We start from the raw sequence: 12,385 nt of genomic DNA, 5'->3' as shown, positions 1-12,385 counted from the left end.
TATTTTCCAGTCTCATCAATCAGCGGCTTAACCAAGATGATTCAACAGGGGGTCCTACACTAGCGTCGTTAATATTTAGGGACATATCAGAATACTTCATAATCTCTTTTCCACACTAAGAGGAAGTGGTAACTACTTATTGTGAATCCAATATTTTATCTTGCAAAAAGATTATGATTGAACACCAAATTATCCTTTTTAATTTACAAGGAAGTGTATAGCAGTCGGTAGGGAGCATTACTTACTTGGGAGTTAAAGGAGAGAAGAAAAGGGCCACCCTGCGTCTCACAACTTCCCCCCCCCCCCCTTTTCTTCTTTAGCCATTGTTGATGCCTTTGTGAGTGAATCTTTTAAAACTCTTGACAAAAAAACTTTAGAAAGCTCGATTATCACGTGATTATATTAATATTGGGCAGAGGTCTGCTTTTGAACTTGTGGATGTCGATGTCAGAATTAGTATCTGTCAAAGATTATAAATGAGTTTGCAATTCAGGAGAAAATATTTAAAAGGCCTCATTAATATACCATCACTATTAAGACACTGAGCAAGCTTCTAAGGAACTACTACGACAACAAAATGAGACTTCCAGTGCTATACAAGGCTGGAATTAAAGTTCTTTCTTTTGCTATAAGCTAGTTTTCGTCTCCTTGCGGGCTATAAAAACTAATGGGCATTAATTCTTCCGCTCTTGAAGTTTGCATTTTTTTTGCTTCGATGGCTTTCTAGAACAATTTATGTCTTCTGTGCGTAGTTAGTCACTTGAAACGGTTTCATAAAATGAGCAGCGAGTATTTACTTCACTCTACCTCCTCAAGCTCCAAGACTATTAGAGAAGGCATGTACAGACTAAAGCATTCTGTTAGTACGGAGGTCCAAGAGAGAGCTCCTTTTCCTTATTAGCAGTATCTAACGCTCAAAAAACCATAGATGCAAATTTTTTTCAAAGAGTTATTTATTTCTTGAGAAACTGTTGGACTGTGGCGCTTGGTTAATTATCATCATATCTTGAACTTGATGTTGCTAAATTAATTTCGAAAAATAATCTTCGTTTGAAGCGTTTAACATTTATGTCCCACCTCAGTTGGTTTCACGAAGGGTTCACTATTATTGAGCTATTACTTCCACGATAAATCTGCATCGATAGATAATATAAAATTATTTTCTTCATAGTTCAAAATCGTCTATTAAAATGCGTAAACAGCCTTCTATTGTTAGGTACGCATTTCCATTCGTCTAGTTTGGCTGACTTTTGTATGCCTCAAATGTCGATAGGAAAGTTTTCCTTTTCTTACTAAATATGAGAGAAAATGTTGGCGAACATTACATGTCAGCTATAGTACACCAGCTTCATCTATAAGCGAAGCACATGGGAGATCGAACAGATTATTCCTGCCATTTCTGCGTTTTTCAGTTCACTGATTATTAAAAGCTAAATTGCACCAATCTTAGTAAACACATCTGTTCATCACGGGCGAGAACACTCTGATATTGGACTGTTTTAAGTTTAAACATTTCGTCCAACATAGACACTGGTTTTACTTATAAACAGAGAACCGATAAAACGTCGCCTTCTATTAAAGAAAAAAATATAGAAGATACAGAAAAAGCCCTGATACCAATAAGCTTTTCATTTTTTTTCCGGAGGTAATTTTCTCTGGTTGGGTAAGCATTTTCAAAAACACCACTTCCTTTGACGGAGAAGAAGGGACGCCACGCTATGAATGAATGCCTCTGTTCAATTTAATTTCGCGGCGTCGTCCCATTTCATCGCGTCCGATGCGCTTTTTGGACTCTAAAAGCACAAAGTCTACAAGGAATAGTGTCACTGAGTGCATCAGAGAAGCTTTCTGCTTCCCTTAAACTCTTTGTCCTTCCTAGGCAGCCAAAACAACCATGGATACACTTGAATACTGTTCATTTACAATACGTGCTCTGCCCCAACTAATCAATTATTCGGCAAACACACAAGAAATGTTAAACAATCGCTGCTAGAAACACAAAGAGAAATAGAAAACAAAAAATTGAAAAGAATAAAGCACCTCAGTGGGTCCTGAGTGTATTAACAACATAGCTATTTTTTAGCCCAGGTTGAGTGGTTGAGTGGTTGAGTGGGCAGTAGATAGAACCACAAAAAGAAAACACTCATCTGTCACCCAGTCCTTAAATTATCTTTCGATGTTTTTTTTTTCTCTCTGAGAGCGCAGCGATGTCAAGTTTAAATGTCAAAAGTCAAGAGCAAAGCTTGATTTTGCCTTACATTAAAAAAATAGTGCTATTCGTACATGGTCAGTGCTTTGAAAATCGTTTTCTACGCGAAAAAGTATTTTACACAACTTTTTGTTTCTAGAAGGATGCCTTTGAATTCTGCATGTAATTACATAATTTTCTTTTGGTCTCAATCACTCATGCGAAGACCCTCCTACCCAATTGTAACTTACACTTAAATGGATCTTACATAACCAACTCAGTCACTGAGCCATTTTTCAGAGGTACCAAGAACTTTTTCAAGTAAAATTTCAACCGAATTAATTGTTTATTACCGAATTAACATTTTGGTAGTATTTTTTGCGTTATGATGACCCAAAGAAACACATGATGATGCAGAAGAATACGCCATTGAATGATAAAGAATTTTTTACGAGTCATTAAATACGGGTCTTTAAAAAATTTGCATATAGAAAAACACACGCCTAAATCTACCGCCACAAATACATCCAAATCCTCGCGAACAAAATTACACACCATCAGACAGACTTAGCCCAATCTTTTTCTGTGGAAATAACCAGTGTGCACTGGTAAATTTGGCGGATTAAACTTCTTTAAAACATTTCGGCAGAGTTTTTTACGCATGCCTGGTTAAGAAAAAAGGTTTCTTTGAATAAGTGGCTTTCGGCGTGCAAACAAAATCGACATTTTTTTAAAAGCAAAGGACGCGTTTTACAGCTGGGTGGTAATGTATGCAAGTATTTTCAATAAAAGAACATCATAGAATGACCCCAGGATTAGTTCTGAATGTTTGGCGTCCTCGCACGGTCTACAACTTTGAAGAGACTATAAGCTCGCTCCACGATGACTCGTCTTGCTGTTCTAGGAATTTTGCTGATCGTTTTTCTTGCAAGCATTGATGCTTTCCCCAAAAATAGGCTTGATGTACGAGGTAAGTTTATTCGTAAAAATGATGTGTTTGATTACCTATATCGAAAAATCTGGAATCAAACTTCTCCAATCAGCAGTTACACCCTTCTCCTAGGTTAGAGTGAAACGATGGATTCGCAAACTTAAACACACCTCTACCGCGCCCTGCAGTCGAATTTTAGCTCCTGCAGTTTTACTGGATGCAAAATATGTTTTAGGTCTAGGTTCAAATCATCCAAATTGTGAGCTAAATTAAAAACAAGATAAATTATGTAAGCGAAGTTAAAATGATTGTTTCTGAAACAGCTAGCCAGGTTGTTTCCTTTACTTGTTTAATACGATTAAGCCGATGTCATAGTTTGGAGTAAGCATCAAAAATATATTTGCGATTTATTTCCTTGCTCAGTGGTGTCTAACGTAATGGAATTTTAATTGACTTAGAGCATTTACGCCAATAAAGAAATTAATCGAAGAGTTTTATAGACCCCTCTGCCTAGAGACTTCTGTTCTGTCACTTTTTTTGCTTACGTAGTCGTGACTCGTCGAATAAGATCGAATCCATGATTTGCAGACGAAAAATGCGAAGCCAACCCACATGATAAATTTAGGGCGAAGAACATACTTAATGGCTGTTCAACCGGAAAGCTTATGCACTGAGCTGTGTTAGCTGACGCGATTTCTCTTAAAAAAGAAAAAAAGAAAATAAAGATTTTAACAGTGATTACTTGCTGAAAAGAAGATGATTTTAAATACTACATTTTTCAACTGGACCGTAAGGGAGCTTGAAGTAGAAGATTGACTCAACAAACCAGTATTGTTCTTTTGGGTGTGCCGAGCTCTTTTCAATTTTCTCTCACGTCATGGTTAAATTATCAGGAGTCGCGTGTTTGGAGGACTGGTGCGAACGACATAAAGAACTGCAGGGGTAGGGTAGCCAACAGAGTAAACGATCGCATATTTCGAATGACCGGTGGTCCCGATCCGTGGCCCTAATTTCGGGTTTTATAACATCCATTTTAAAATCACTGATAATCCTTATAATCTTATTAACTCTCAGCAGAACGATTTCTTCACAAATTGCATTACTCTTTGCTCTAAATCACAAGCCATCATGTTGCAAACTTTGTAACATTTTTTTGTCCCCAAGACTTTTCGTTTTCTTTCACCGCTTCTTTTTTAACAAACCTGCTCAGTAATAGATCAATAAAATATTTGTACTAACCAAAATCCTGTATCTGGGCGAATAAATTTTTCAATTTCAAAATGGATGTAATAAAGGTAATTTTGGTCCGATATCATACTCATAATCTCAAATAATGAAAAGGACGTCAGAGCGTTCAATTTATCTCTGTAACAAAACAAAATAAACAAATTTACCCATAAAGTGACCAACACCACGAGAGGCTAAGGTTTGGGAATTAAAGAACAATTTGACTTAGAATGCCCGAAATTTTAACAGGGACAATGACAATAATGAATGATATGGACAAATAACACGCGAGGAAACCTTCAATTCACATAAACTTGATTTTCAGAAGGGTTCTCATTGAAATAAAGTCTACGAAACTTCCGAGCAATGACATTTAAAATAGAAACCAGCAATCTAAAAGTGCGAAAAAGCTACGAAACGTAACATTCGGCAACAAAAGCCTGCAGTTAGAATTTAAGGGAAAAATCAACGAGCAACCTTGAATTCTCCATTCATAGGAAAAAGGTACAAAGTTGAACAGGCATAATGACGAGCTGAGAGTAGCCTGATGACAAAGGAAGCAACTCTGAAAACTACTTGTATTCTCTACATCATGCTTGTAGTTGACCTACAGAAATTTCAAAGGCTTTCTTGCACAGGTGAAAGGCAATAGTGCTAAATTCAGCCGTAGTAGCAACGAAGATTACTTTCACACCGAAAAAAGAAAGATTGGTCGAGTCACTCGTTACCTTTGTATTCGGAAAGACAGAGCCTAACATACTCTCACAGGCAGGGGTCGCTTGGCCTTAAAATTGCTATTTCCCTAGCTTCGGAAGAATTTTCAGTTTAGTTTTGGAAGTCAGTCCACAACTGCATTGCTTTTGCCACATTACACTCATTACACTCTGTGATTGGTTACAATACCATTCAGAAGAGAAACTGAATCAGTCGTCGATATGCTACCAACGTTTTCTGCCCATAAAGCCCATTACCTGGGTTAAATTTGAGTTTCCTTTGGTTTATCTGCTGATGGTTAGGATAACGTTGAGTTTTGTGTCAAGATTCTTTTTCAACGCTCGAGAAATCAATTTGAAAACTTTATGACCTGTGTTACTCAAGTAAAAAATGTTTTGTTATTATATTGAAGGGAAACTCGGAAGCCGAAGCACAGTGTATAAAGGACAGTTATCCCTGAAGAATGCAGATCAGCGCCTGTCTGAAATTGAAAGAATTAAGATGATGATGGATGAGATAGAGAAAGAGGAAGTGAGCAATGATGAAGCCGAGGAGGAGAGTGGAGAGAAAGAAGAGGAAGAGGAAGAGGAACAAGAAGAAAAAGGAGAAGAGGAGGAAGAAGAGGAAGAAAAAGAAGGAGAAGAGGAGGAAGAAGAGGAAGAAAAAGAAGGAGAAGAGGAGGAAGAAGAGGAAGAAAAAGAAGGAGAAGAGGAGGAAGAAGAGGAAGAAAAAGAAGGAGAAGAGGAGGAAGGAGAGGAACAAGTAGAAGGAGAAGAGGAGGAAGAAGAAGAAGAGGAGGAAGGTGAGGAAGAAGAGGAAGAGGAAGAAGAAGAAGGTGAGGAGGAAGAAGAGGAGGAGGAAACGGAAGGTGGAGAAGAAGAAGAGGAGGAGGAAGAAGAAGGAGAAGAAGAGGAAGAGGAGGAGGAAGAAAATGGTGAGGAGGAAGAGGAGAAGGAAGAAGAAGCTGGCGAGGAAGAAGAGGAAGAGGAAGAAGAAGAGGGTGAAGAAGTTGAAGAAGAGGAAGAAGAGGAGGGTGAAAAAGAAGAGGAGGAAGAGGAAGAGGAAGGGGAAAAAAATGAAGAAACAGAAGAAGAAACCGGAGAGGAGGAAGAGGAGGAGGAAGAGGAAGAGGGAGAAAAAATGGAGGAACAAGAAGAGGAAAAAGGTAAAGAGGAGGAGGAGGAAGAAATAGAAGAAGGAGAAAAGGAGGAAGAGGAAGAAATAGCACAAGGCAAAAAAGAAATGGAGGAAAAAATAAAAGAGGGCAAAAAAGTGGAAGAGGCAGAGATAGAGGAAGGTGAAATGGAGGAAGAAAAAGAAATAGAAGAGGGGAAAACCCAAGAAGAAAAAGAGATTGAAGAGGGTGAAAAAGAAGAGGAAAAGGAAATAGAGGAAGGTAAAAATGAGGAGGAGAAAGAAGAAGAGGAAGGTGAGAAAGAAGAAGAGGAGGAGGAAGAGGTTGGTGAGGAAATGGAGGAGGAAGAGGAAGAAAAGGGAGAAGAGCAGGAAGAGGAAGAGGAGGAAGAGGGAGAGAAGGAAGCTGAGAAGGAAGAAGAGAAGGGAGAGGAGGAGGAGGAAGAAGAAGAGGAAAAGGGTGAGGAGGAGGAGGAAGAAGAAGAGGAGGCTGGTGAAGAAGAAGAGGAAAAGGAGGAAGAAGAAGGTGAAGAGGAAGAGGAGGAGGAAGAAAATGAAGGTGAAGAGGAGGAAGAGGAAGAAGAAAAGGAGGGAGAAAAGGAGGAAAAGGAGGAGGAGGAGGAAGGTGAAAATGAAGAGAAAGAAGAGGAGGAGGCAGGTGAAATGCAGGAAAAAGAGGAGGGAGAAATGGGTAAAGATGAGGAGGAGAAGGAGGAAGAAGAAGGTGAAAAGGAAGAAAAAGAGGAAGAAGAGGAAGGTGAAGAAGAAGAGAAAGAGGAAGAGGAAGAAGGTGAAAAGGAAGAAGAAGAGGAAGAGGAAGAAGGTGAAAAAGAAGAAGAAGAGGAGGAGGAAGAAGGTGAAGAAGAAGAGGAAGAGGAAGAGAAAGAAGGTGAAGAAGAAGAGGAAGAGGAAGAGAAAGAAGGTGAAGAAGAGGAAGAGGAAGAAGAGGAAGGTGAAAAAGAGGAAGAAAAGGAGAAAGAAGGTGACCATAGAAAGCGCTCATCTAAACGTCTTGCACATACCCAAAAAAGGTTAAACAAGGGAAGATTCTACAAGAGGCAAAGAATGAACTGAACTCTTAGCTACAAATTTCTCAAAAACGCTCTTAAGTCTAGCAAACATTATGAACTCTGCTGCAAGTAATATTTACTAATTTGTTCACTGCATGACATTTTTAAGCCAAAGACATATCTGAGAAGATAATTAGGTCACTTCCTACACTTTCTTTAACTGCTCATCCGTGAGTGTGTTAGCACATTAATGGGACTCATCCCTAAAAAAAATGAAAACGGATAGAGTGGAGTCCCAGCATCTTAATCACATGGAATTTAAAAGACAGGCATGAGCTAAAAAAGTTCAAAATTTCAAAGGTTAAATTACAGTGATATAAGTCTTAAAAGGGTACATCAGTACATGGAATCACAGTTTATTCACAACAATTGGAATTGAGATCATGGGGCTCCACTGTATGCACTTATTGCAACAATTGAGAGTTTTTTTAAAACTAAAAAAAAAAAAAAAAAAAAAAAAAAGGGTGAGTTAATTACATCCTCAGCAGTCAAGTTGAAAAGGTCTGCTCTGTCCAATTCAGAGGTGAGGATGTAAAGGCACCTCAGAAGAACATCACAACCTTGCCTTTCATCAAACCTTCAAGGTTTGCACTAGCTAATCGATAAGTTTAATTCTATTTTTTTTTTTGAAACAGAATTGCAATTATGTGTACCTGAGACATACAAAAGAAACACAAAACAAACCAAAATTCATGGTACAGATACAGCTACAGATATCCATGTATTATTGTCCCTTCGGTTAATTTTTCATTTAAACAAAAAAAAAATCCATGTTTAAGCAGTAGATGTCTTCTTTTGATAGATCTTTGAAATCTTTGACAGTTTTGCTCTTCAGTTAATGTTTACTTGTTTGATTATACTGGTAAAAACCAAAATATTTTGCATCCTTTGGCAGCTTTTATTTTAAAAATTGCACCTAAATTTGCATTAAGTTAACTTACTGAATTTTTCTTATTTGAATTGTAAAATAATTAAATAACATTTTTAAATGTAATCTGGTTTAATCTCTTTTTTGTGGAAAAAAAATGGGACAAGATCCTGGTGGGAAGAATGTGACAGTATTTGAGCAAATGCAAAATGAAAACCCAAATCTTAGAAGGAAAATGAATTTCGAAAAGGCTAGTCACTTGTAATATAGGAGCTTATTGCATTTTCCAAAACATTAAGTAACAAGATATTTTGTAAAGGCTGCTGGTGCCAATCCAAGGCAGGTTACCTCAAACCATTTTCAACAATTTTTTCCACTCAGTTTTTTTGTTACCCACTCATACTTCTCGATAGAAAAGAGCATTATCAAAGTAAAATTTTTTGCCCAAAGCACACCACAATGAATAGGTCTCAAAACAAGATCTATCAATCTAGAGTCCAATAACACTTTTACTTAACTTGTGAAATGAATACTCAAATTCAGTCTATCATTTTTTTTGCCTGAAAAAAATTTGAAGTGTGGTGCCATAACAACAGTTGGTTTGTTACTCAAAAAATAAGTTGTATGCTCTTAACAGTTGGGAATGTCAGAGGAGAATAGGCTAAATCACCCAGGAAAATCTTAGTTAGTTCATATCCATTATAGGTTGTTAATATCTGAAAAAAATAGATGACTCTTCACAAAAATACAGCGTGAGAGAACAAAAAATATAGAGAAATTGCAGCCACAACATCTTCAGTCTTCACCCAAACTAAACTGTGGAAGACAGAAATTATAAAAAGAATTTGATTTGAAAACATCATTATAGCTCTTCCATTGAACCCAGCCACTGTCTTGGATTTCTTTCCTAGCGGCCTCTCCATAGAAATGTGGATCCTGCAACAAACAAATCTTTTCCTTCAGTTTGATGATATTCAACGGCACTTTCAAAATCAACTTTTTTCTTTCTCTTCTATATGAACCAGACAGAAAAGGGGAAAATGCCAGTGATTATTGATAGATGAAAAAATATCTTACAGCAATTAAGAAGCGAAATGCTTTGTTTGTCTTGCAAACACCAAGCAGTGTCTTGGATGAAGCATCAACATCTCCACCTAGAAACAGAAATGAAATTTAGAAAGCAAAATATTTGCAAAAGTCAAAAATAGAATGGCTAGATAGTAAAATTTTTGGGCCACTCCAAGTTAGAAAGAACTCTTTTTCAAAGCAATTTCTTTTTTCCTTGTTCCAGGAGGCAGTGTATCCAAGGGGTTGGGGTCATGGGGCCTGTTTCTTGGAAGTCCCAGTAACTTAGCAGCCCCAAAGCCATGTTTTAAAATCAAAATTTAAGGATTAGAAATGCAGGTTGTGGCTTCCCAACCAGTCCATTTTGTTTCCTTGGCTGATGGTTTTATTTAACAATTTTCAAAACTTTTGACACCCCTTTCATGAATGAAAACAGTATAACCTTTCAGGCCCATTAAGTCACCGAAACTTTCCAGAAACAAGCACCTTGTTCAAGCCCTCTGCCCTATTGCTCACTGGATTAGTTCTCAGATATCCAAAGACTAATTCATTAGCTTAGCTTGGTAAACAGCTAAATGGTCTTCCCACTGTCAGTTGGGGTTGTTTCTTTCAAATATATTTTACAGTGGCGTGAGAAGAGCCTTATAAGGGGAGTGATCAATTAAGTTATTAAGGGGAAAAAAACTAAATTAAACACATCTAGTCACTGGTCAAGGGGGTATAAATATTAGAATATTCTCAAAGACGTGTATCATCATTGCTCTACAATGCAACATACACAGTCAATAAACCCTCATGATAAGGCACACTTGTACACATGCCATACCCCTAATGTGGATGTAAATTGCTGGAAAAAATGTCCATCTTTTGATGAATGACATCTCAGAGAAGTTTCAATAGACTTGGAAAATACAGTTTTTGCTATTATATCATTTATCCAATCAAACAACAACTTGCCTGGCTAGTTTATGAGTATGTTAAGAACCACATCAACAAACATGGAGTTGTTAATGGACTTAAAAGGCAACTAATGCTTGATCCACTAAAGCGCTATCGTGAAGTATTACAATCTGTTTAAATATTCTGTTGAAATCATAACTTTACCTATCATTACAGGTGAACCAAAATGTTTAAAATGTTCCAGAAGAAATGGTGCAGCTTTCTGCTCCACAGATTCCCCTTGTAAAACATGAATGATCTTACTGCAAACCTGAAACAAGATCATCAGCATTATCAATTACTGGCAACCTTTTTTATATCTTTTCAAAAAGGAAACCAGTTCATGACTGGAAACAAAATTTCGATTCTCTGGTAGTAAGCTTAACAGAGCATAGCAAAAAATAAAATACCAAACTGAAATTCTTAAGCTAATCTTCACTATTTGCCAGCCAGGTTGTCTATAATCCATTTATCCCCCTTAATGAGTACTTGCCACACTCCTTTTTGCCAACAAATTTTATAAAAAAAAATCAGGGGTGCAGCTTATCTGGAAGAACATCTAGAAGATGTGGGGCTAATTTGCATAAATCAACTCTATTCAACAAAAATTTGCAAGTCTGTTTAACATAGACAATAGTTTTCTTTGCTATATTTGAACCTTGAGCACTATATTAATTGTACGAGATATGTAATACAGATAGGAAGGTATTTTGGCCTAAACTTTTAGAAATACAAGCATTTTGTCCATCTGCAGTTTTGCTGACTTCTTCTCCTAGGAAAAACCTTTATGATTATTTAACCTGTTTTCACTTTTGTTACTTAAAATTAAAATGCCCATAAACACCATCACTTTACAACATTACTCAGAAAAGCTGGAAATGCAAAGCAGCCACACATAAAACACCACAAACATTGATAGTTACCTACTCCAAAAGTCTGATCCATGTAGAGACAGGCCTCTACACAGCCAATCCATTCTCTTGATCCCACAAAAGAATCTGGTTTATCCCCCATTTTGACCAAAGTCTTCTGTATGTCTTGAAGGCTGGGCACTGGATGATTCTGAATCTCTAATACATGACCCACCCAAGAACAAATGGTCTGCAGTGTCCTATATCCACATCCCCAACCCTTCAATACAAGCACAAAACATTTGAAGGCCTATAAATATGACTCATCACTTACTGGGGGAGGGGGAAAGCTGGTAACAAAGAGGTACTTAGGAGAGTGGATTTAGCAGGGGGGTCATGAAAACATGCCCTTCAAGAGAGGGAGGGTCAGGGCTATTTGAAATTGGCTATTTTTACCAGTCTTCCTCCTATTTGTGAGCTTTTAGCTACATGTGTCATGAAAAGCACTTTCAACCACAAAAAAAGGACTGACAAAAAAAATAGGGACCGTTTTCCAGAACTCACCCACTCAGTTTTACATTTCTCAACCACAAGGTTGTGTCTTTCATGCATACACAAGCAATTCATACAAATATGGTAAAATCATATAAAAAAAAAAGTAAACAATATGTCAAAGTCCAGTCATTTCAATATTTGGGTGTCCTTTATTTACAGGAAAAATGATGATGACATTTGCTACCAAATAAATTATTCTTGATTGGTCATCAATCGACAAATGCCAACTCACACCAAATAACATATAACAAACAGATCAATCAATCAATCTTCATTGATTGGTCAGGCCTTAACCATGATGTGGTCACACCCTACAGAAGCATATAACCTTTTTTTTTTTTTTACAACTGCTTTCTATTTCCATGCAAAGTTCAATAATAAAGTTCGCATTACAGAAGCGTGCATTTGGGTTATTGTAATATCAATGCAGCTGGAGAGTTTGTGAAAAGACTGGAGTAACCGCAGAATACCCTGCCACTTTGGTCCACGTCATGTACATGTGTCGTGAGGCATAACACAATAGACTTTGTTCTTATTCAATGACATGTTAATGAATGGCAGGGTATTCTACAGTTTAGCTAAATCTTTGAAGCATTTTCTCACGTTTTTGAACCTGAGTAATAATTATGCATCAGTATGCTATACGAAAAGCAACCTGTTGTAAGTTTCTCATACACTCACCCTGTCATCGAAACCATCTACGTTGTAATGGTAAAATTCATATTTTCCCCGGACTATAGCAGCATCAACGAAATCGCGGGGAAGCTCTAACCCACTATGCACATCACTCAACATTTCTTATATTGACGCCCGCATACACCAGTGGTGGTGGTCAGTGAAGAA

At 37.4% G+C, this 12,385-nt stretch overlaps 2 protein-coding genes across 5 annotated transcripts; one reads left to right on the top strand and one right to left on the bottom strand.

Annotated features, from left to right (window-relative positions):
• The first annotated feature begins 2,980 nt into the window (after positions 1-2,980).
• LOC149049711 (uncharacterized) lies at positions 2,981-8,258 on the top strand. 4 transcript variants are annotated; one of them, XM_089195075.1, is made up of 3 exons: positions 2,981-3,158; positions 5,473-7,083; positions 7,147-8,258. In XM_089195075.1, the coding sequence occupies exons 1-3, from the start codon at positions 3,071-3,073 to the stop codon at positions 7,266-7,268; spliced, it is 1,821 nt and encodes a 606-aa protein (XP_089051201.1). In that variant the 5' UTR covers positions 2,981-3,070; the 3' UTR covers positions 7,269-8,258. The 4 variants fall into 4 exon arrangements, with proteins under 4 accessions (XP_089051201.1, XP_089051200.1, XP_089051199.1 ...); XM_089195074.1 differs by having other exon boundaries at positions 5,473-7,116; XM_089195073.1 differs by having other exon boundaries at positions 5,473-7,310; positions 8,036-8,258.
• On the bottom strand, positions 7,705-12,375 carry LOC113674936 (ufm1-specific protease 1). The gene is made up of 5 exons (XM_027191430.2): positions 12,224-12,375; positions 11,064-11,267; positions 10,302-10,407; positions 9,210-9,286; positions 7,705-9,068 (listed from the first exon to the last, which is right to left on the bottom strand). Exons 1-5 carry the CDS (start codon positions 12,335-12,337, stop codon positions 8,928-8,930), a joined length of 642 nt encoding a protein of 213 aa, XP_027047231.2. The 5' UTR covers positions 12,338-12,375; the 3' UTR covers positions 7,705-8,927.
• Positions 12,376-12,385: the final 10 nt, after the last annotated feature.

The sequence above is a fragment of the Pocillopora damicornis genome, chromosome 2 (genome assembly GCF_964200805.1).
Source record: "Pocillopora damicornis chromosome 2, jaPocDami1.2, whole genome shotgun sequence".
Classification (NCBI taxonomy): Eukaryota; Metazoa; Cnidaria; class Anthozoa; order Scleractinia; family Pocilloporidae; genus Pocillopora; species Pocillopora damicornis.
This window is presented reverse-complemented; position numbering and strand designations above follow the sequence as displayed.

What these genes read in the sequence shown, in the direction of transcription:
- LOC149049711 (XM_089195073.1), top strand. Translation starts at nt 3,071, where the DNA reads ATGACTCGTCTTGCTGTTCTAGGAATTTTGCTGATCGTTTTTCTTGCA. An exon ending in AAATAGGCTTGATGTACGAG is followed by an intron (nt 3,159 to 5,472) that starts GTAAGTTTATTC and finishes ATTATATTGAAG; the next exon opens with GGAAACTCGGAAGCCGAAGC.
- LOC113674936 (XM_027191430.2), bottom strand. Translation starts at nt 12,337, where the DNA reads ATGTTGAGTGATGTGCATAGTGGGTTAGAGCTTCCCCGCGATTTCGTT. An exon ending in ACATGGATCAGACTTTTGGA is followed by an intron (nt 10,408 to 11,063) that starts GTAGGTAACTAT and finishes ATCTTGTTTCAG; the next exon opens with GTTTGCAGTAAGATCATTCA. An exon ending in TGGTTCACCTGTAATGATAG is followed by an intron (nt 9,287 to 10,301) that starts GTAAAGTTATGA and finishes TTCTGTTTCTAG; the next exon opens with GTGGAGATGTTGATGCTTCA.